The sequence below is a fragment of the Neolamprologus multifasciatus genome, chromosome 20, assembly GCF_963576455.1.
Source record: "Neolamprologus multifasciatus chromosome 20, fNeoMul1.2, whole genome shotgun sequence".
Classification (NCBI taxonomy): Eukaryota; Metazoa; Chordata; class Actinopteri; order Cichliformes; family Cichlidae; genus Neolamprologus; species Neolamprologus multifasciatus.
The window spans coordinates 1585756-1609776 of record NC_140458.1 but is presented as its reverse complement, the minus strand read 5'-3'; the positions used below and the strand labels follow the sequence as shown (position 1 = coordinate 1609776).

Below are 24021 nucleotides of genomic sequence, written 5' to 3'. Positions count from 1 at the left end.
ATACAGGCCATTTACCATATAAATAAATAATATCAATAATTTCATGGACATAAAACAGATGATGGTGCTTATTCTCGAGTTCAGTTCATTCAGGTTTATTTACATGGCACTGAGTCACAACAATAGAGACTCGAGGTGGTAAACTCACGATGAAAGTTCACTCAAACGTCAAAGAAACAAAAAACTGGACAATAGCATCTGTTGCATTGTGCAGGAATGATTTACTGGAGCTTATTTGCTGTGTCACAGCTCGTGTGCATTATGAGCCATTTGTTATCTGTATCTGTAGCAACTGAACAATTAGCATTCTTATATTTGGACACTGGTGTCAGTTTCCACTTTCTGAAGTGTTACTATAACAAAATGCATTTTATTTCTTAATTTTACGCTGAACCGGTAAAGCTGATCAGTGAAGCTTTTATATTTTACAGTTTTCTGCCCAAATTTCTCTCATTCATATCAGCATTTCCTGTTAACGTTCAGTGATAAACATGTGGAGCTCCACGAGGCTCCGTTCTTAGACTCCAACACGCTGTCTCCAGCTCAGCTCAGACTGGGGGGGCTGATACTGGTGGAGAAATGTTTAAAAGAATATCATCAGCATAGATGATAGATGATGCTCATCATCAGGCAAGTTAATGGGAGAAATTGTGGAGTTTTCATTGTCCAGTACTGATGGCCAATAGTTCTATAGATATAGCATATGAGAAAGTAGAGAGGACGATGGAGAAATGTTCTGATTGGTAATGACTGAGGCTGTCGGGTTACAGTCAATTATTTTAATTATTTTATGTTTTTATATGTCGGTCAGAAACCAGTTCAATTCAATTGATATGTGGCTAAATCACAGCAAACAAACAATGAGAACATTCCAGCTGAGACCATGAAAGCCTATAAAAATACAACCATAATAACACGTTCATCAGTCACTGGAAACATTTGGTCCAACTAAAGAAAACTGAAATAGGTTTTGGTATCAAGTAAGAATAAAAGTCGATGCAGAAATATTGTGGATCTCAGACAAAAACAGCAGTTAGTGGATTCTCTCCTGTTTCCAAACGTGGCCTAATTTTCCTTTTTGAGTTTTCGAAGTGTTCTCTGTCAGCGTTTGAAGGTTTGCCCAACTGATCCTGGGACAGTTCCTGGACAGCTCCACACTGAAAAGTAGGTCACACAATGATTACCTGAGCTAAACTGATTCAGTGTAATTAGTTCACACTGTGTGACGTTGGAGTGACTCAAAGTAAAAAGGTTTCAAAACCTGAAAGCTCCTGTTTCAGATGTGACGACACAGACGTACTTTCTAATTCCACTAAAACCATCCAGTGTGTGACTGACCAACACACAGAGACACGCACCACACCCACTCATCACTAACACCTGTTTGTTATGTAGAAAATGTGGGGGAGTAAAACATTTGGACCGCAGAGACCCATGCAGCTCATCATACTTTGTAATGTCTTTAAATGGCTTCCAGGTGGTGGAGCAGCCTCCAGCGGCCGTGCTTTGAGTCCCACACACCTGAATGACTTTGATATACTGCTTAGAGATGCTGGTGACTCTCCAAATGAAGGAAGTGAGAATCGATAAGTGAGATCGATAATGGAATCACATCAATTCACGTCCCTAATTTGAAAGGTGATTGATGACTGTAAAACCCAATATTACCAAACTGTGGTGGCGTTGTGGTGGTTCTGATAAAAGCAGCTTTCCTCCTTTTGATGCAACTCTGGGGACAACAGCTATCGTTTCATCACAAGCATCCAAGAAGAATAAATAAATGAAAAGCTATCAGCGCTAACGGCTAATGGTCAGCGCTGGTCATCGGGGAAATGAGCCATCTGCATTTAAGTGTGCACACGGCTGACACAGTCTGTTTGTGAGGAAACAATAAGGAAGCGAAGCAGAGCTATGCTTCTCATTTCCAGCCACATTTTTAATACTTGTTCTCTTCGAGAGCAGCCTCGTATTAGCCACAGTTATTGAATTAAGTTCATCTTGTACTCAGCCCCTCTGTCTGAAACAAGCTCCTCCCCCTTTAATCCAGCTTTGAGCATCAGGTGGGCGAGGCTTCTGGGCTAGTTACCTGAGATGACCATATAAGGATGTCCCCTTTCTATGATGTCACACAAATCCAACAGTAGAAAAAAACTCTGCAGGAAACATGTTTGGAGGCGTCTGCAGCCTGAGCGTTCGCCTTTGATATGAGCGTTCACTCTCCACAGAGTTAACCCTTACGTGTTTGGACCCCTCACTGATGACCTGCTTGGGTCACAGCTTCAATCAACCGCAGAGTCAGCTGTTAAATGAAGCTCAGTATCAGGTAACAAGCTTCCTGTTCCACGCAGGCAGCAAGGACGTCTGAACCAAACGGGATATTTAAGCAGTGTGGAAGCATCTGACGCAGACACACTCCTGCTGAGCGCTACATGAGACCCAGCGGACGCAAACAAAGGAAACTTTAAGACAAAAGCTAAAACTGTTAAGTTTGCCAATGTGCTCATAAACACAGATGCTAACCATATTAGCAGATATGTGTAGGTAGGTTAAATCATTGTAAACGAGTTATGACTTACTGCTCTCCTACTTAGAACTATATCAACGTTATTTTGGTAAAACATGTGGGAAATAATCAACCCCACAGTGTCCTCCTGTCCCCTCCTCTGTGCTTGTACAGTAGCACAACAAAAAGAATTACGCACAACTTTAAATTTGACCTTCCCCGTCCACCCACACCTGCACACAACGTTACACACGACGACCCGAGTCTCTCAACCCTGTCAACACTCATGTGTGAAAACATTTCAGCAATGGAGGACTAAGTGAAGTGGAGATGCCAGGTTCAGCCACATGCCTGAAACAAATGCTTTTAAACGACCCTTTGGCACCAAGTTTTCTTAAAAGTAACCGTGTAGCTTTTAGCACCACACCAGGGACTGAAGACGCCAGCAGCATCTGGATCAATAGCAGTAAATGAGTTACAAAGTGTTTTTGTAGCGTTTTGAAGCCAATTTGGTTACTTTGTTTCCTTGCGGCGTTTCTTTACAACAAGAACTGTTTAACTTGCTCAGAAACCCACTGGCCCTCCTTCTTCAGGGGTCTTACAATAATCCATCCACGAGTCTGTGTGACGCGCGATGCTGACGGCCAGCTAGAAGCTTAAACTGAAACCTTATACGTGGCTCAGAAGCAGAGAGGTGCAGCATCGTGTTTATGGGAACTGCAGCGACAGACTCTGATTCAGTCATGTTTTCCTGCAACGTTAGTTCAGTTTTACCTGCACTTGGAGGGTTGGCGGGTGTTAATTTCAGGCTAACTGCTGTCGTCATGCTTAGCCAATTATTTTCTCACTATATTTAAACACACAAACACACATCTGAGCACCTTCTGGCTGTTCTGGGGGTGTTTGAAGCCCACAAAGTACTGCAGAGCACAAAACACCGATTAATCTCCCTCTCTCGCTCTCACACACATTTTACAAGCCACAGTTGTAGCAGTGCGGGCTGTTTATGTGAGCCCATCTCTCCTCTTCTGCTGCAGTAAAGCTGGTCGGTGTGTGTGCATAGGATCTGAGCTGAGCAGACATAATAAGCCCTGATCATCCACCCACAGCCCTGCACACACACACACACACACTGTACAGTGCAGGGTAGTTAGCATTTTGCTGCATCATGTCTCAGTCTGTCTGAGGAAACAGGAGAAGCAGAGAGAAAGACTCAACACTGAAGCTGCCAAAAACACTTTCCTATCCAACACAACGACACTGAGATGACCTCAGGCCTCTGCTCTCCATTATTCCCACTCTTTCCATCATTAGGACATTTTCCAGTATTTGGGTCTGTCAGCAGAGATGTCAAGTCAGGCAGGTTTGATTATGTAACACGCTGAACCAACTTTCAGGGAACTTCATATACAATGAAGACGAAAACCTAAAAGAACCAAAGGTGGAGGTGGTGGAGCACGCAGGGATGTCCGGTTGGGTGTTTTGCCTGTTAGGAGATCATGTCCTGGGTAAGCTGATCATTTTGGATTTTATTGCACTTTTTCACTTTAATGCCATCTTAGAAAGAAAACTTGCTCCCATTTGCAGCTCCTCGAGCTCAGCATCGCTCTGCATGCCCATTTTAGCACGACTCAAGGGGTACGCAGCTAAATGGGACCTCAGGGGGTCTCGACCAATCAGCAGTATTTGAGGTGTTGGCAGTGAGATCTGTACCCTTTCCATGCTCTTAAAAAAGATTTCCACTGTGACTGATTATCACTACAGAAACACGTCGACAGAGTGATGACTGATGTGAGGAGAGAGAGGCTCTTTTGAAGAGAACCTGAGAGTTGGAGCTTCCTGTTGGACGAACAGTGTAGAATCACGCTCGGTGACGGATGTTCAGACAGCTGTGAGAAGGTGAGAGAAACCCTCAGAAACCTGACGCGTGATCGGAGAGTCTGACGAGTTCAGAAATCCAAACTTAAATGTTCCATCAGGAGAGAGAGACGGTTAATACTGAACCCAACAGCCTGAACACAGACGGCTTCTTCTACCTATTGATCTTTTGATTGATCTTTTGATTCCTACTATGAATGACAGTGAAATTAAACTCGTTCCAGTGGAATAAATATCCTGACCACTCGTTCCCATGTTGTTAAACTAGAAGCCATCTCGTAAGAGCTGCTGATGCTTCTTCAAAGCTTTATTTACGACAAACCAGCCAACGTGTTTCTCTAAACTGGTGATGTGCCCTAACTCAGCGGTCCCCAACCCCCGGGCCTCGGACCGGTACCGGTCCGTGAGTCGTTTGGTACCGGGCCGCGAGAGTTGAGGCTCAGGTGTGAAATGTATAGTTTTCAGGGTTTTTATCGGTTTTCAGCGTTATTTTGTTATCGTTTTTATCGTTAACTCGGTTTTCCTGGGTCTTTTCACGTGTGTTATGAATAAATCTTCTTTTTTTCAGTACCAGTACTAGTTTTATTTTGTTGTATTTATCCGCGACACCTTAAAGGCCGGTCCGTGAAAATATTGTCGGGCATAAACCGGTCCGTGGCGCAAAAAAAGTTGGAGACCGCTGCGCTAACTGACAGCAGCAACACACTGATGTCCTCCTTTTCTTAAACATATTCTCTGTGTGCTAGTTACACCTGCTCAGCTGCTCAGGAACAGACAATCAGTGCATTTAGGCACGTAGACGCGGTAAAGACGACCTGCTGACGTTCAAATCAAGCATCAGAACGAGGCAGAAACTTGATTTTAGTGACTCTGAACACTGGGATGGTTGTCGATGCCAGACGAGCTGCTCTGATTTCACAATCGTCCCACACAGTTATCTCTGAGGTTACAGGCAACGGTCTGAAAAAGAGAAAACATCGATGCACAGCAGATCTTTGCTGATGTCAGAGGTCAGAGGAGAAAGGGCAGACTGCTTGAAGCTGAAAGGAAGGACACAGTAAGTCATGTGACCACTTATTGAACACAAGATGTGCAAAAGAGCGTCTTTGGATGCAAAACATGTCAAACCTGGCAGATGGGCTCCAGCAGCAGGAGACCACACGGGGAGCTCGATTTCTGCTACGACATTCAAATTAGTGTTTGAGCGAAACAACATGAAACCATCCAGCTTTGTATCAACGGTTCATGTTGGTGTAATCGTGTGGGCGGCAACTTTTTAGCACACTGTACTGTTTTCTATCCTCCCAGCGATGCCTCATTACAGCAGGATGTCACAAATCTCACATTATCTCAAACTGCTTTCTTGAAAATGAAAATCAGTTCTCTGCACTCAAACGGCCTTCAGGGTCATCAGATTTCCATCCAGCAGAGCACCTTTGGGACGTGGTGGAGCGGGAGATGGCTGTGTGTCTGAGGAAGGTTTCCATCATAATAGAAATAGTTGGGTTTTGTTCTTTTGTTTTTTTGTTTTTCTAAAATCGGTCTTTCAGTGTCTCCAAAGACAGATTTCATTTTCTGGTTAAATAGCAGCTAAATAAAGAACAAACACAATACAGCAAGTATACTGAGGATGGTTTCCCACAGGCATGGACTCAAAGCAGAGCACAAAACCCGTCCAGACCATAATAAATTCACTGTTGATATTCAGGGTCCCTGAAGGATTGATTGTTACCTGTAGCATCAAAAATCAGAGCCTAAAATATCATCATGCATATTAACACATGACCTTCCTGCTCCACAGAGGATGCACCATTCATATTTAAATGGACTAATAGTGTGTCTTTAAGCTTTGCATCCTCTGCTCTGCTGCATGTACGGCTCAAACAGGAGCCAAGTCCTCAGTATGTTCCCTCTTACACAGGATAATAATGTCTGTAACAAGCGCAGCAGCCTGTAGGATCCTTCGCCCTGCAGCGTCCGTCCCGCTCGGCGTTTCTCACAGGCCTTACAGCCCGAGCGTGTCCCAGAAAGCCTGAGCGAGGAGTCGGGTCAAAATCAGCTCGGAGGTTTCCAGGCAACAGCCTCGCTCCTCATGGGATTAAAGCAACAATGCCGCTGAGTCAACTCCTTCAGCAACACTCCTCCAACAGCCTGCATGACTCAGTTTGTGTCTTTTCTTCCTCAACACTCCCACTGCAAGAGCAGAGAACTAATGAAGCGCAGCACTGCTGGGGCTGAGGGCCGGATTCCCACCTGTGCTGCCAGGACGAACACGACTTCTCGATGGTACTGGAACGAAGCTACGTCGAGGATTCTTAGATCAGCAACAACACAAAACCGCAGCTCCAATGTCTCGCTAAGAGTTCCTGAAAGGAGCAAAAGTGCACGAACGACGCAGCGATTAAACGCAGTCCTACTCCGAGAACAGTGCACATCTGTTCTGACAGAAACAACACCGCCAGTGTCCTCCGACTTCACCCGACTGTGGAAAAACAATCCATGCTTTACTTTATTTCATGTTGTGCAGAAACACAGCTAAAAGCAGCATAACAAGTGAAGGTTTTGGTAAATGACAAAAAGGAAGGTATGATATCTTTTTGCTTCAGTGTTTCCAGCTGGTGTCAGTGTTGCAAAAAGATGTTTCTTATTAGAAACCTCCAACAGCTCTAAGTCCCTGTGAGACTTCCAGATACAGATGGACAAACTGGTGATGACTAAACAACTGGACAGAGTAGTGGTGGACACGCAGAAAAAGACGGCTGTAGTGATACTGAACGACAGCAACATCAGGAAGAAGGAACACGAAAAGCTTGAGAAGATGTGGAGGGTGAAGGTGACGGGGGTCCCAGAGGTAATCGGAGAACTCGGTGCGGTGACTCCCAAACTAGGCGGTGGCTCCAGCAGATCCCGGGAACAACATCGGAGATCTCTGTCCAGAAGAGCGCAGTCCTGGGAACAGCTAAGACAGCAGGACCCTCCCAGACCTCTGGTAGAGGACCCGAGCTTGGAGGATAGACCGCCCACAGGGATGAGAGGGGACTTTTATTTCTCATCATTAGAGGTCGCTGGTCTGGTGCTGCAATGTTTTAAGACTGTTCATGTAAACTAATTTGTTCAGTTGGTTTCTTTGTATTATTTTTGTGTAACTTTAGTGTATGGATCATAACAACTGTTAAAGGCGTTAAATAAAAAAAGCTGCTCTGTGCGCTGTCGCTATAAACAGCTGATGTCTGTGATTACACTCACTGTGACTGTCACATGATTCAAACTGTGGATCTTAACGTCTGTCTGTGGGAGAAAGGTGTCCGACAGACACACAGACCGTCTGTTAGCAGGATCGCAGCGAGAGTGTGAGGTCAGAGAGGAACATGTCAAAACAACGGTCGTCTGATTCGTGCCGACAGCAAACTCATTACTGAAGCAGATCAACCCACAGCCTTGTATGACAAGAGAGGGAGAGGAAGGACGAGCACGGCACTCTCAACGTACGTACACAGCCCAAAGAGGGAATAATAAAAATGTGTGACCTTTCTCACTTTTACATTAAAGTCGTGGAAGCAATATTTCTGAACCACTTTAAACAGAGAAAGTGCATCAACGATGTTTTTAGGAGAAAAGAGAAATTGTTGAAGGACAGACAATCCTGTCCCACTAATGTGTCCACTGTCTTATTTTCTTGCCTCTTCTAGACTTTTTCAAACTCAGTACAGTCAGACTTCGAGCTGTATAGGAGGGCTCACTGGTTTCTGTAAGTCAGCCTCATGTACTTGCTTCCCAGTGGTGTAATGAAGGTCATGACTAACATTAATGACTGCCTGGGGGCCAATAAGTGAAACACTGAAATAAGAAGCGGATATTAGCTCAAAGGCTGATATCCTGGCTACACCGGAAGATTTAAAGAACAGTCCGCTGCCTCCAGAGTTTGAAGCTGGCAATAAATCATAGCTTTGCAATGTTTCAGCTGTTTCTTTGAAGAATAAATCGGGATTTCTCCCACAGGTACAATATTTTTCCTCTGACTCTTCCCTGTACAGCATCTCTCTGTCAGCTTAAGTAGAGGCACAGCAGTGGAAAAGACATCGCGTCTACAATGTCAAAGGACCAAAAGGCGGAAGGAAAAACTGGGAGCAAACACCACAAACATGTCCACTCGTCCGTCCTGTGTCACAAGTAGCTGCAGCCGATCCCAGCTGACACTGAGCGAGAGGCGGGAGCACCACGGACAGCTCCCTGGTCCGACGTCGACACAGACGCTCGCATCCTCACCTACCGCCAATTTAAAATCACCAATGAACCTAACAAGCGTGCATGACTGTGGGAGGAAGCTGGAGCACCTGCAGCAAACCCACACAGAGATGGAGAGAACGTGTGCACAGAAACCCTCTGTAGTGCACAACTATACGGCCCGTCAGACTCACAACTGAAAAACAGCAGCACACACTTCTGTCCTCGCACGCTTCAGAGCCCAGAATATCCCACAATCCATCACTGCCTTCAGCGTGACACCAGGCCAGATGTTGCAGGCACCACAACCAACAGACACGAAGATGTTTTTAAAGGTTCACATAGTGCGTTCAGAGAGATGAGGGCCGATTGTGTTTGAGTGCTCGTTTGTTCTCTGTAGTGTTTTTACCCTCTGAGCAACACAAAGATGCTGCTAAATGTGCTGTTTGCAGTGATTGGTGGTAACTGTGAAATTAGCCCTCCTTCATTTAGGTTATTTTCTGACATTAACAACACAAACATCCAATAACTGGTCCCCTGAGATGTCTCTCAAAATAATATCACATTAAGCCTTCTATGCACAGGAGGCCTGCATGCTTCAAGAGAACTGAATTTTTCCTGTTTTTACATCTTCATGTGAAAATAAAATCAAAACAAACCACTTGGGTGCTGCTGGCTGCAAACAAACATACACAGTGTGCATGTCGGACCAGAACGAGCCCCACAGTTAAAGTGACCGTGAAGACTGAAGAACAGACCCACAAAACCACCGCAAACACTTTCAGTTTGAGCACAAAGCAACCACAAACATGCACATTTACCACAAAATAACCAGAAAGCCACAACAAAGTGATATGAAACAACCAGTGAGATACTCAGCAACCAATATGAGTTTCAACAACACCACAAAAAACAACAGCGACAGCAAAATGATGTGAAACAAAACTAGAGACCATTACAAAATCCACCGACTGTAAAACAACCACAAATTGAAAACAAACCACAGCTAATCAGCTCGGAAATGTCAAATAAGTGCTTTCACACTGTCACTGACAAAACCTGAAAAATGATTAAAAAAAAGCTCAAAATGACCAAAAAAGTATGAAAATCCGCAAAAAAATACAAAAACAGGCTTCAGTGAAAACTCCTGAGAACCAAAACCAACAACGTGATGAAAGAAATGCGACCATAAAGTGAAGAAAACAACAAAAAACATCCACATAGACAAAAACAAAAGAGAAACTAACCAAGAACAAAGTGAAAAGGACCAAACAGAGTGTCTATAGGGCTGAATGTTGGTGTCTTTGTTACTGTGATCCCGGAGGCCCACTGTATCATAATCCGCCCGTGAAAGTGCTGGCAGTGGGATCGATCCTGCATCTAATGGTGATCCCAGCTCTCTGTGGATACAATCAGCTGATGAGCAAGAGGCCCACAACTGAGCTCATCTCCTAATGACCTCTCATCGCGAGAGAGAGGGAGGGAGAGTCATTAAAGCACATCTGAGTCTAGATTTCCACGCACATTACATGAAGCTGCCACACGAGCAGATCAGGAGCACCGTGGTGCTTCGAGTCTGGGACCAAACTGGTCCAAAGTCTCCTTCAGAGAGACTGACAATCACTTCAAACCTTCTAATTCAGCGGCCCGAGTTCCGTTTGTGCCCACTCAGCGCGCTCCGCCGTGTCTGCGCCTCCTTCACGTGAAAAGTTTGACACGTTACGAGCTGCGGCAACGACACACCTACACCAGAAAGGTAGAGAGACATGCACCAAGGGAGACAGGAGAGAGAGAGAGACAGGTAGGCAGGAGGGGGCGCACACGCACACAATGACAGGTGATTAGCGGTGACGGCAGTGACATCACCTGTAACGACGCCGTTAGTCTGAATAACGTCGCGTTTCATTAACAGCCACGAGCACCAGCTGCTCGGCAGTGCGGCACCGCGGGCGGAAAACACGCAGAGGGTCCGCCGCTGTGCGCGCGCCCGAGTGTGCGCGTCGGCGGGTTTCTTACCAGTACAGCAGCTTGTTGTGCAGGATCGCGGGCGTTTTGTCCGAGGCGCAGTTGATGCACCACATCGTTGCTGCTGTTGATCAACGCGGCGGCAACAACAACAACAACAACCACCGGGAGGAGACCGGAGAGAGGGAGGGAGGGAGGGAGAGCCGAGCGGAGATCCAGTGCTGCCTCAGCCTCTCTCTCCTGCTCTGTGTCCTCCTCCCTCCACCGCTCTCTGCTACCCTCGCGCCTCGTCAGAGACGCATCATCATCATCATCAGCCCTCCTTCATCGCCTTCTCTCTCTCTCTCTCTGTACTTTTACAGCTCTGGACTTCCTCCTCCTTCGTCGCTTTCTTTAATCTCCCCGCTGGACCCCAAAGTGAAGCATTAACGTGTCTCAGTGATGATTCTGATCATCAAATATGTGAAAACATCCGAAAAGTTTCGTGTAAAAGTGTCAGAAACACTTTGAGAGAGCAGCAGGTGTTAAAGGTCTCCACAGATGTGAAGAAAACACGTGAAAGATCTACTCAAGCACATCTCAGAGGGCATGTCCACACGTGCTGCTTATGAAGCTCTATTTACTGCACTACATTTATTAGTCAGGGGCTGACGGACAGCGGACAGCAAAGATGGTGCAGCCCGGTGGGGGAGGTCACATCCAGAGACGACCTTACTGAGGCGTTTTAGCTCACTGTAATGTTCTGGCTTTATCAGCAGCTAATGGCTTCAAATACTCGGATAAATAGATAAATATAGAGATACAGGTATAAATATATAGGGCTGGATCAGGTGACCCTGAATCCTCCCTTAGTTATGCTGCAATAGACGTAGGCTGCCGGGGGATTCCCATGATGCACTGGGTGTTTCTTCTTCACTCACTATGTATTAACAGACCTCTCTGTATTGAATCATATCTGTTATTAACCTCTGTCTCTCTTCCACAGCATGTCTTTATCCTGTCTTCCTTCTCTCACCCCAACCAATCACAGCAGATGGCCCCGCCCCTCCCTGAGCCTGGTTCTGCTGGAGGTTTCTTCCTGTTAAAAGGGAGTTTTTCCTTCCCACTGTCGCCAAAGTGCTGCTCATAGGGGGTCATGTGATTGTTGGGTTTTTCTCTGTATCTATTACTGTACGATCTACTGTACAAGTGTCTTGAGGCGACTGCTGTTTTGGCGCTATATAAATAAAACTGAATTGAATTGAAACACCAGAAGTTCGTGGGTGTTGGTTTCTGGTCTTATTGTTTCCTTAATGTGGTGCAAAACATAAAAAGCGAGAAGCTATGTTTTGTAATTGGGATAAAAACGTGAATTCATGTCGGAGCTGTAAAACACGCCTAAATTGTTCACAGCTCTAAGGATAATTTGGTAATAAGAATAAAAGGGAGGAAAAAAGGTTTCTTTATATTTCTATTCATTTAAATTTTACATATTTGCAGCTTGTATGCTTTGAATAATTCAGAACAAAAACACAAACAAACCCACCTTGTTTTACAGGTAAACCTTTGACCATTATCATCTTTGCATGAGCATGAGTGTGACAGACTTCAGCTCCTGTGTCAAAGATGCTTCTCTGCTGCAGTTTTACATCAGCTAATAAACTGTAAACAAATAAACATAAAGTCTTAAGAGCTAAATCTAAACTCTTTTTAATCACTGTTGCCCAGTTTGATGCCATTTATTGGTTAAAGTATCTAAACTACCATCATCAACAAAGCCTGATGAGCTCTCTCTCTCATGGAGCCAGAAACCAAAGTATACGACAGCAGAAGAGAGCCCATCGATCGGGTCATTGTCACACGCATCAGAAAATCATTTAAAATGATTATACAGTCATCTGCAGGCCCATCGTTTCTCACAATGCCATTTAAATCAGAGCTCCTGCTAGCCATCATCATAAAACAGTAACGAGGTTCATCCTTTTTGCTTCTGAAACCAGCTTCATCTACACTTCAAAGAACACAAAGGGGACGGTTTGCTAGGCAATGTTGCCTTAGTCACTGAAGATGGAGAAAACCAAGGTCACTTTTACTGAGCAAAGTCTTTAAATGACAACACGAGAGCTGTTTGATGCCTCATAGACAAGAAAAACATGCAAACTCAATTCAGTTCTATTCATATAGAGCCAAATCCCAAAAACAGTTACCTCAAGGGACTTTTACTTCACTGTAAGGTAAAGATCCTACTATAATACTGAGAACACCAGACGACCCCCTATGAGCAGCACTTGGTGACAGTGGGAAGGAAAAACTCCCTTTTAACAGGAAGTAACCTCCTGCAGAGGCGGGGCTGTTTGGTAGTCGGACACAGGCAGCCAGCTGCATGTTGGAATGTGACATCAAAGAAGATAACAGTGGAAGAGTTATCCTCAGAATGAGCTACAGCACTTTCAGGAAGACATCTACTGTAATGAAATGTATTACCCATCAATGTAATCCATTGTTGTAAATTTAAATGTTATTAAGAAACAATCAGACAAAAGTGTGAACATCAAACTTCAAAGCGAACCCTTCTGCAGCGAGCCACGGCATCACTGCTGTTCTCTGTTTGTTGTTTCCTGTGTGAGACTTCCCACTGCACAGATGATAAATGACGTCTCGTGCTTCATGATGTGATTACTAAACTCTGTCAGAGAAGAAAAATCCACAAACATCTTGGTTTGTTTTGTATTCGTGAAGTGGTTAAAATGACCGCGCCCCCAGGGTTTAGACGAGCAGCATGTTTGCTTAAATCATCATCATTATCCTCACTCAAACAAAACAATTCATTTTAAGTAACTGATTTATATATTACAGATATTGTTTCTATTTAAGAATGTAAAAATAAACATTCTTGGAGAAACCATCGCTCTGCATGTCTGAGTGGATGAACAGCTTAAAGTTTTGAGTATGAGGATGTGTTTTTTCACACTGACTTATTAGCAGCAAAGCCGAAGCTTCATTTTTAGCTGAGGACCAGAAAAAAGAAGTCACACATTTATTTCAAGTACTTAAAGAAAGCAGCAACAGACGTCAGACTCGTGAGAATTTACGGAGTCTGCTGGTGTCTCGTGACCACGAACGGAGAATCTTGTCGATCGTAGCCGATAACCCCGCCGCGTTTCGGTGAGGAGATGCTGAGCGGCTGCAGGGAGCAGCTTTCTGACAGAAGCAGCGCGATGAGTGGCAGCTGACTGCAGCCAAAGTGGGCGAGATGCCAGCGGCAAAACGGCCCAACTATTCCAACAAAGCCTCCTCTCTCCTCTCCGTGCACATGCTCATCCACTGACATCGAGGAAAACATATCCATGTAGCTAACAAGTGCAGGCAGCTTCCTCTTACATGAACTTCTGTGTGTTCACGTGATGTCGTTTTACAGAAGACCTGACATACGCAGCTGAAGGTGCACAGAAGCCTCCTGTGGAACGGCGGCATCGCTTGTATTCAGGGGATTGTGTGATCAATAAATACAGGTCCTTATTGAAAAACAAACTGGTGCTTGTGCTCCCAGAGCTGCTGCTGATGTAAAAGAAGCTTTATGTCTGATCGATTGATAAGAAAGCCAGAAGTGTTGCGAGACGCTGTCACGATGCAGCTCGCTGAAGTGCGAGCAGCTGCTTTGGGGAACCTCTTTGTTGGAAAGTATCTGAGTGAGCGATAGAAGGTGAAGGTTTGAAGGTTAAACTGGAAGCAGAGCACGGACTCAAATGTGACGTTTTGTCAGCTTGACGTTGAAACTGATGAATTTCAATAGGAAGCATATTTCTGTCTGCATGTACAGTGGGGCAAAAAAGTATTTAGTCAGCCACCGATTGTGCAAGTTCCCCCACTTAAAATGATGACAGAGGTCAGTAATTTGCACCAGAGGTACACTTCAACTGTGAGAGACAGAATGTGAAAAAAAAATCCATGAATTCACATGGTAGGATTTGTAAAGAATTTATTCGTAAATCAGGGTGGAAAATAAGTATTTGGTCACCTCAAACAAGGAAAATCCCTGGCTCTCACAGACCTGTAACGTCTTCTGTAAGAAGCTTTTCTGTCCCCCACTCGTTACCTGTATGAATGGCACCTGTTTGACCTCATCATCTGTATAAAAGACACCTGTCCACAGCCTCAACCAGTCAGACTCCAAACTCCGCCATGGCCAAGACCAAAGAGCTTTCGAAGGACACCAGGAAAAGAATTGTAGACCTGCACCAGACTGGGAAGAGTGAATCTACAATAGGCAAGCAGCTTGGTGTGAAAAAATCAACTGTGGGAGCAATCATCAGAAAATGGAAGACATACAAGACCACTGATAATCTCCCTCGATCTGGGGCTCCACGCAAGATCTCATCCCGTGGGGTCAAAATGATCATGAGAACGGTGAGCAAAGATCCCAGAACCACACGGGGGGACCTGGTGAATGACCTGCAGAGAGCTGGGACCAAAGTAACAAAGGTCACCATCAGTAACACACTACAACGGCAGGGAATCAAATCCCGCAGTGCCAGACGTGTTCCGCTGCTGAAGCCAGTGCATGTCCAGGCCCGTCTGAAGTTTGCCAGAGAGCACATGGATGATACAGCAGAGGATTGGGAGAATGTCATGTGGTCAGATGAAACCAAAGTAGAACTTTTTGGTATAAACTCAACTCGTCGTGTTTGGAGGAAGAAGAATACTGAGTTGCATCCCAAGAACACCATACCTACTGTGAAGCATGGGGGTGGAAACATCATGCTATGGGGCTGTTTTTCTGCCAAGGGGAAAGGACGACTGATCCGTGTTAAGGACAGAATGAATGGGGCCAAGTATCGTGAGATTTTGAGCCAAAACCTCCTTCCATCAGTGAGAACTTTGAAGATGAAACGAGGCTGGGTCTTCCAACATGACAATGATCCAAAACACACCACCCGGGCAACAAAGGAGTGGCTCCGTAAGAAGCATTTGAAAGTCCTGGAGTGGCCTAGCCAGTCTCCAGACCTCAACCCCATAGAAAATCTGTGGCGGGAGTTGAAAGTCCGTGTTCCTCGGCGACAGCCCCAAAACATCACTGCTCTTGAGAAGATCTGCATGGAGGAATGGGCCAAAATACCAGCTACTGTGTGTGCAATCCTGGTAAAGACCTATAGTAAACGTTTGACCTCTGTTATTGCCAACAAAGGTTATGTTACAAAGTATTGAGTTGTATTTTTGTTATTGACCAAATACTTATTTTCCACCCTGATTTGCGAATAAATTCTTTACAAATCCTACCATGTGAATTCATGGATTTTTTTTTTCACATTCTGTCTCTCACAGTTGAAGTGTACCTCTGGTGCAAATTACTGACCTCTGTCATCATTTTAAGTGGGGGAACTTGCACAATCGGTGGCTGACTAAATACTTTTTTGCCCCACTGTATGTGCAGACTTCAAAGTACATTTCACCATGGCAACCAAGAAGACAGAGCTGTTTTAACTATCATCTTCTGATAAAGCTAACAAACAACTTCTTTTGAGCTTTTATTGCAGTTTGTAGATGATGAATGATGCAAACTTAGGACAGACAGATTACATCAGAGGGTCGGCTCTCAGTCCCTTCTCGTTTGCAGTGGTGACGGACAGGAAGTCAGAGCTGAGGTGGTTTGGACATGTGCAGAGGAGGGAAGTGGATACACAGGATGATGACGATGGAGCTGCCAGGCAGGAAGAAAAGAGGAAGAACACGGAGAAGATCCGAGGATGTAGTGAAGGAGGACATGTCGAGGGTTGATGTGATAGAAGAGAATCAAAGGGGTAAGGTGACTGAGGGAACATCTAAGAAGAGCCGCCGGAAGAGGAAGAAGCTGATGAGTGCATGAGAGATCTGAGAGAACAATAACGATCAATAATAATAATCAATCGATTCTTGATTCTTTGTGTTGAATTCAGAACTGCTGTGAGGCTGTTTTGGGTTTCCAGGCTGAAAACTTCTCATGTACGAAGCAACCAAGTTTTTGACTTCCTGCCTGCTGTGAGACACACTCACTGTGAAAAACACAGAAAAACATCTGGGGTAAGACATCATCCTACAAAGCCAGCAACGGCTGATATACCAGAGAGTCACCGGTACAGCATAAATCTGCAGGGTTGGTACTTTGTTAAGGCTGGCAGGTATGAGAGATTTTTAAAAAAGAGATGCAAAATCAGAAAATATAACAACATTTTCTGATTTTGCATCACTAAAGTCTGATATGTTGCATGAAATATCTTGTTATTTGTAGCACAGAGGGACACACAGGGTTGGTCAAATAGTTTGTTCACTGATTTGTGGAAACAACTTAGAAACATAAAACACAGCAGTGATGTTTTAATGCCTAACACACTCTGTTAGTCGCACAAACGAACCAGCTGCAGCAGAAGATGAAAACCTCCCCTCGTATTTGTGAATGGAGTCTAGTGTAATGCAATACTTTCACCTCCTCTTCTGTCCGGCTGCAGGGGAAGTGTTTAAAAGCGTCCACTATCGATTCTTCCAGCAGTGTAAAATCTGCTGAGCGTCCACAGGAGATCACCGCTTTAGCTTGTGTGTCTGCAGTGGGTGTGGCCTACGCCGTCTACAACAGGTAACACACACATTCTGAGCTGAACGTTATACAAAAGCACACTGCACACACTGTACTATCCTATTAGTAAAGAGAGCATTTTTATGTTAAATATCAGATAGAAAGATGTAAAATAGTTTTTCCGTGTCCTGAAAACCGCAGCAGCTCCTGACTGAGACACCAGCAGATTTTAAATGTGACCTGTGACATCACAGATGATCTGCACGTTACATCCATCAGCAGCAAACACACAATGTGTATTTCTGTTTATCTGATTAACACAGAAATATGGGTTTTGGTCCAAACGTCCCAGTCCATGATCCCGGAGAGCTTCCTGTGTCAGAGGTCAAACTTTATAAGACGGAAATGTCAGCGGGAAACCCAGTGGCTCCTCCCACTGTTTTCAGTGAGACAGCTGTTTCATGCTTCAGATAAGAATATTTCTCGGTGTTATTCAGCTGACATGTTTTAGACGATGCAGGCAGGCTGTTCCTCACAGCCTCAAAGTTCCACGAGCTGAATATTTTTGCTGCAGATGTGCACGTTTCAGGAAACATCTGGAAGCAGCTGGACCAGAACCCTGGTTCTGCGTATTCCTCTGAAATTATGGCCACAGCACCCCCACCACCCCACCCCATCGTTCATTCAATCTCATGACAGTTACCGTGGGCAACACTGTGAAACATGAAAGAGCTTTCCTGGTTTCCATGGCAACAGGAACTGGGGCTTTGCATAGTTTTGTGCTCTGTGACAGGATGCACTGACCCACACATGGTCCTCCCTCCTCCTGTCACCCGTCAGTATCTTTTCTCTGACCACTCGTCCCTCTCCTCCTCTTATGCTCTTTCCCTTTTTCAACATTTGCTTTGAGATGCTTCTTTTTATGAGCCTTTTCCATCCCCTTTCTCCTATCTCTGTCTTTTTCTCCATCCATCATTGACTCACCCCCCACCCCCTCCATCCCTCCCTGCACAGTGACTCTTCAGCCTGGGGACAAGCTTCTATAATTCATCATTACTTCTCATAAGCTGCCCTCTTCCCCTCCTCCTCTTCGTCATTATTTTCCTTTTCTCTCTTTTTCCTTCCTCGTGTTCTTCAGAAAAAGAAGTACAAGTAAAGAAATCTGTTTCGACACTGATTCTTGTAGTTTGTTGGGGATATATGAGGTTAAAGGTGCCGCATATAGAATAGTTAGCATAGTAACAGAACTAAAAATATGAGACGTCCCCACATTTCAGTTTCCTGTGGAATGATTATTGAGACTCTTTCCATGAAAATCCATGAAAAGATGTCTTAGATGCTTAGATTCAAGTTCCTTTCCTTAATCCTTCCTCTCTGCTTCATCAAGACACCAACAATGTGCAACACTAGATACTGTCAGCTTAGAAATAGCCCCCCCCCCCCCCCCCCCCCCCGCAACATTCAAAGGACAAAAACATTCGGACTCTTATCTCCTAAAGTACAGACGGGACTCTGCTGCTGTCTCAGTCAGGCGAGCACCAGGTTTCTGGTTTTGTGCAAACATGCATTCAAAAAGCAAGTAAAGTGTCTACAGACACCATCAGGTAAACCCTGCAGGTCATCCTGAAGCCTGCCAGTTTAAATTTCTCTTTCAGCTGCTTTTAGCAGTTGGTGAACATCGAATTCCTTCCTGAGTCTAAGTCAGTGTGTGCTGTCACTGATGCCTGTCCTGCTCTGTATGGGGCCTGACTGCTGCTCTTATGCTCTCCATGTTTGCACATGTGAGGCCACCATAAAAAAACAGGAAAGGAACAGAGTGACAGACATGAGGAAGACATATTTACATAAATCGTTTTAACAATGTTTTCCTGTAATATTAAGAAGGATGTTTAACGTCACTGTGTGGAAACATACTTGAAATTGATCAGGTAGCAAATTAGCTTCTACGAGAACTCTGAAGGTCACCCAAGGTAAGCGGGAGCAAGACGTTAGCAGCAGATGCTTGAAAGCCTCAGTGTTTCCTGCCTCACACACTGCAGCTGGATCGAGGTTTGTCCTCCTCTAACCGCTGACCCAGGCGCCCAGGCATAACCTCTCACACTCATGGCTTCAAACCTACATGTCTGTCCCACACGCAACACTCTGAGGTGACTACAACATGTAATCTATGTAATCTATGACATCACGGTTAAGTTGTGAGTGGTAATCGTGTGTTTTAATGTCAAGCATGACAGCTCTGCTCAGAATCACCTCCAGATGGGATGTTCTGGTCTCAGCAGCTTTGCTTTTCCTCTTTGTCATCCCTCCTCTCCTTTCCTCTCCTTATCTCCTCCATCCTTTTTCCTTCCCTTGTTCATGTTTGTTTCAACTTCGCTGAGACAATTACAGAGAGAGAACGAGATGGGTGGGAGGAGGATGTTGCTGGGAGACGGTTGCTGTGTAACAGGAGGGGTGGGGTATAGGGAAGGAGGGTGGTTGCAGGAGTCAAGTGAGGTGTTGCTATGACAACCGGGGTTTCATGCTGTCACTCCGCTGCTGTGTGTTGCTGATTTTAGCATGCGTGTGTGTGTTTGTGTGTGTGTGTGTGTTTGTGTGTGTTTGTGTGTGTGTGTGTGTTGGGAGGATCACAAGCATATGGGGGAGATGCAACACACACCACACACACACACACACACACACACACGCACACACGCACACACAAACACACACACACCACACACACACACACGCACACACACACACACACACACACACAAACACACACACACACACACACACACACACACACACACACACAATGCAGCGTAGCTAACATATTCTGGCAGAGCAGAGCGAGAAAGATTGAAATGAAATTCCGAATGTGCTCAGCGCTGAAAGGTCATCTGTGCCATTTGAAGCACAGCGCCACCTGCTGGGAGCAAAGAAAGCAACTTCAAAACCAATCTTCGGTCGCTGAACTAAAAAAAACATGAATGCTGACCTGTGTGACACCAGGTGAGGCTCACTGCCTGTTGCCACACTGCTGTTTGTTACAAGCTACTGTCATCACTTGCACAGGCATAACAGAAGTTAGTCATTCTTGTAATTCTTGTACTTTTGTTACTGCACTGTCATGCATGCTAGGCTAGAAGACATCACAGCACATGTGATGTCACCTTTTACCCAGAAACTGAAAAATCAGCTGCTCCTAGCTAGCTGTTTGCGTTAGCATCATTATTGCTATTAGCCCAAATTTGCCACTATCTGCTGTGTAGCCCAGCCGGTGACCACAGAGTGCAGGTCCTTGTTGGAGACTTCATAGTTATACTTTATAACTTAATGCACATACCATGCTGTGCAAAGGTCAAGAAGAAGCCCTTTATATTTCCTTTTATATTTCCAAGGCGCCACACTTTCATGCAATATTTTACACGAGTCTTGAGTAATAGTTCTGCAGCCTTTCCGAAGGTCTTTCAAAGTGGTTTTTGGATGCTTCCAGACCAGTCCTGCTACCTGACACATAACAGACAGCTTATCTTTAGGCACTTTGTTATTAGGAGCCTTTTGCAAAAGCGCATCATTTGTGCAACTTTCTGGTTCAACAGGTTGTCAGTATGTAGGGAGGTGCTCAGGAGAGCGTCTACAGCCATCTGACAAACACAGCGGGGGCTTCCGTGTGGTTTGGCGCTGATCTGCAGTGGTTTGGAGATTTTGTTCAAACTGATGGAAAAATGAACAGAGAAAAAAAGAGATCCTTTCCAGATTCTCAGCAGCTTTACTTTTCAACATATCAGTGACCACAAACACACTGGCAGTAAAAGTGCTCCTGGATAGAAACAAACCACAACAATGGAACATCATCAGTCATGGATCGACCTCCTTGGAGGCCATCATTAAAGCAGTGTGGGGTCATCGTGATGGAAAAGCAGCCAACATCCAGAGACGAGCTTTGAATGACCTTCAAGATGCCTGAAGAACTTTTCCTGAAGCCTCCTTATAGAAATGACAGGAAGCTGCCTCCGAGATGCAAAAGAAAAAAAGTGATCACACCAAATATAAAAGGAACTGGAGAAACGTGGTTTTGACTTTGTTTGAGAGCACGTTTCAGAAAATAACTGCGTCTATTTACCACGTTTCAATCAAAACATACAGAAATGAGGGTTAGCTCGAGATTTCTGCACAGCAGCCATATGAACTCATCTTTCATTTAAATATGTAAAAATGCGACTTGAGAAACAAACATGACTTTCTCCTGTCTGATGTCTAACCTTTGCTCTTGGGAATTTTTCTCTTTATGGTTTCCTGCAACATTAAAATACTAAAATATCCATGCTCGACACTGAAACCATGCCCAGTGTTTTCTAAGCCAGTTTTCAACACTGTCTTTATGTCTGATGGAGGCTTTTTGATTTCCTGTCTGAATGCTCTTTGGTTTACCTGCTTTAAACAATCCTGGAATGGCCCCGGGCTTCATGCCCTTAAGCAGCTTCCACAGAAGAATATAAAAAACATGGAAACAGCAGGAGGGACGAGATGAAAGCGCTTACTTGTTTCTCAGCAGAACAAACATGGCCACAGCAACCTGAGACGAGCGAGTCTCAGCCAGGTCATCAGCCAAATCCCACCAAGCAAACAAGAAACGATATCGTTTTTCTGCTGAGAACAATCTGACCTGCATGAAATGTGATCAGCTGGAGATTCACCGCAGTGCTGCAACACACACACACACTAACCCTGACATGGGTGCACACTTAGCGCGTTACTTCAAGCTCATTTTAAATCGTGAACTTAACGAGTTACCTTACGGCGGGCGGGGCGTGGGTGTCAGGGGAAACAATGACATGTTGCTGATGTGCTGCTCTTCATTTCACTAAAATGAACTTGGATTCTTTTCCCCCAGTTCATGATCAGTGATAACTGTGGGCAGTGTTGGGGAGTAACGGAGTACATGTACCGCCGTTACGTATTTAAAATACAAAATATGAGTAACTGTATTCCGTTACAGTTACCGTTTAAAAAGGTGGTATTTAGAATACAGTTACTTTGTTGAAATAAATGGATTACACGGCGGTACTTCCCTGTTTCATATTGTGGCGGGTCAGGACTGTTTGGGTTTTGTTTGACAGCTACGTTCTGTTGTTCCAGGCGGCAGCGTTACGGTTGCCATGGTTACAGGGTGACCGCTCTCTCTCTGCGTGTTTCCTGGGTGAGAGAGGCCTTTTTGTTGTTGTTGTGCTAAGCTAACAGGCAGAATGCTACAGGTATAGCTCTAAAGAATGTAGCATCATGGGCAGTGTAGTCCGTGCTGCAGGGAGAATGGACTGCCATACACGTTATGTGTCTGTGAGCGAGGGAGGGAGAAAAAGGAAAAGTACGAGCTGTCATCGAGCAGAAACGGGAGCTGGAAGCATGTAAATATAATAATAACCACTGCAGCCAAGAAGAGAGCCTGACGAGCCCAGTTGTAAGTAAGCTATTAAGACTCGACTGTACACCGTGTTCGTGTTTTCCTCTGAAACAATAAGTTCTGTTGGAGCAGCCTTTCAACGCCTCTCTCTGTCTCTGCTAGCAAAGTTGACCCAGACAACAAAGTAAAGCTAGTTTTCAGCTACGAGCCGACACAGAACCCACCGTATTAGCCAGAGGTCCCTTTACTACGGTTCGGAGCCACGGACCTTCAGTAACAGTAATAAATCACAGCAATAGTACATTCATGTAGTTGTAAACAGCATGATAATATATTAAGTAATCCAAAGTATTCAGAATACGTTACTCTCATTGAGTAACGTAACGGAATACGTTACAGAATACATTTTGGGGCATGTAATCTGTATTCTGTAATGGAATACATTTTAAAAGTAACCTTCCCAACACTGACTGTGGGGTGTGATGGTCAGACCCACTTCCTTACAGGAAGTAGAGGAGAGGCCGTGTCACTGTTCAAGCAGCTTCATGTCCCTGAAACATCCACCCATGTTCTACTGTGTGTCTGGGTGTGTGGCAGGAGTCTAAGCATAGCTGCTCTGATGTCCCTCCCTCTGATCTCCTCCTCCAGCTCTTCTTCTGGGAATAATGACACTTTGGCTTCAGCATTGACGAGCGTGCCTGCAACACCTCCCCCAGGATGAGTCCTGGAGGCCTAACCCTAATCAGATGTAACTGAGCTCTCTCTAAGTTTGTCACCTGATCTCTGAGAATCCAGGAATGCTTTGGAGGAAGTCCATTTCTGTAACTTTTATCTTACGGCCATAAGTGACGGCAGGAACGTAGGTCCACCAGTGAAAAGCTTCATCTTCATTTCTCTCCTCACTTTGAACACATCGCTGCAAACACTTCTGTCAGTCTCCTGCTGCACTCTTCCCCCGAGACCCCCGGATACTTGGGGTCATGGGGGTTCAGTTATCTGGGGAACATACAGAGGCCTTGTTGGCGTGATTTTTGACAGCCCAAAACTGGACTGAGGGGGATACCCCACGAGTAACGCAAGCACACAAAAGAACAAATGTTTGACATTAGTCAACTATCACAAGCCTAAAGCCTAAAACAAAGTCTGAACCCAAAAACACCTGCAGCAAGAAGCAGAGCGCCAGTTTGTGTGTATACGAGGCTGCTGCATGTATGTGTGTGAATCTGCAGGTGTGTGTGTGTGTCACTGGTGCAGACACACACACCTGATGACTCGTGTGTGTGTGTTTGTGAGCAGCAGCTGGAATCACGCCTCAGGACGGTCGGCTCCTCTCAACAGTGAAGTTTTATTACATTTTCTCAGCGGAGCTGTTTTTAAAATTCAAGCTGCCGAGCTGAGGAGCAGAGTACGATCTGCGCCTCCCTGCAGGAGGAGATTAGAGCAGACGCAGCGGGAGACGCGACCAGAAACAGTAACAGGAAGTAGTTTGATGCAGTAATATGCTGCCTGCTGAACTGTACAGAGAGCATTTCAAAAACA

At 45.0% G+C, this 24021-nt stretch overlaps 1 protein-coding gene across 4 annotated transcripts in view; it reads right to left on the bottom strand.

The window, feature by feature from the left end:
* LOC146494012 (IQ motif and SEC7 domain-containing protein 1-like) overlaps positions 1-24021 on the bottom strand; it is a 170486-nt gene that overhangs the window by 57741 nt on the left and 88724 nt on the right. The window contains exon 1 of one of the 4 annotated variants that reach the window (XM_085144632.1): positions 10622-14364. The exons of the other annotated variants lie outside the window; for them this stretch is intronic. Within the exon in view, the coding sequence (XP_085000758.1) occupies positions 10622-10686 (65 nt within the window). The 5' untranslated portion in view covers positions 10687-14364. Of the gene's footprint in view, positions 1-10621; positions 14365-24021 lie in introns of those variants that run through there. 4 annotated transcript variants of the gene reach the window in all.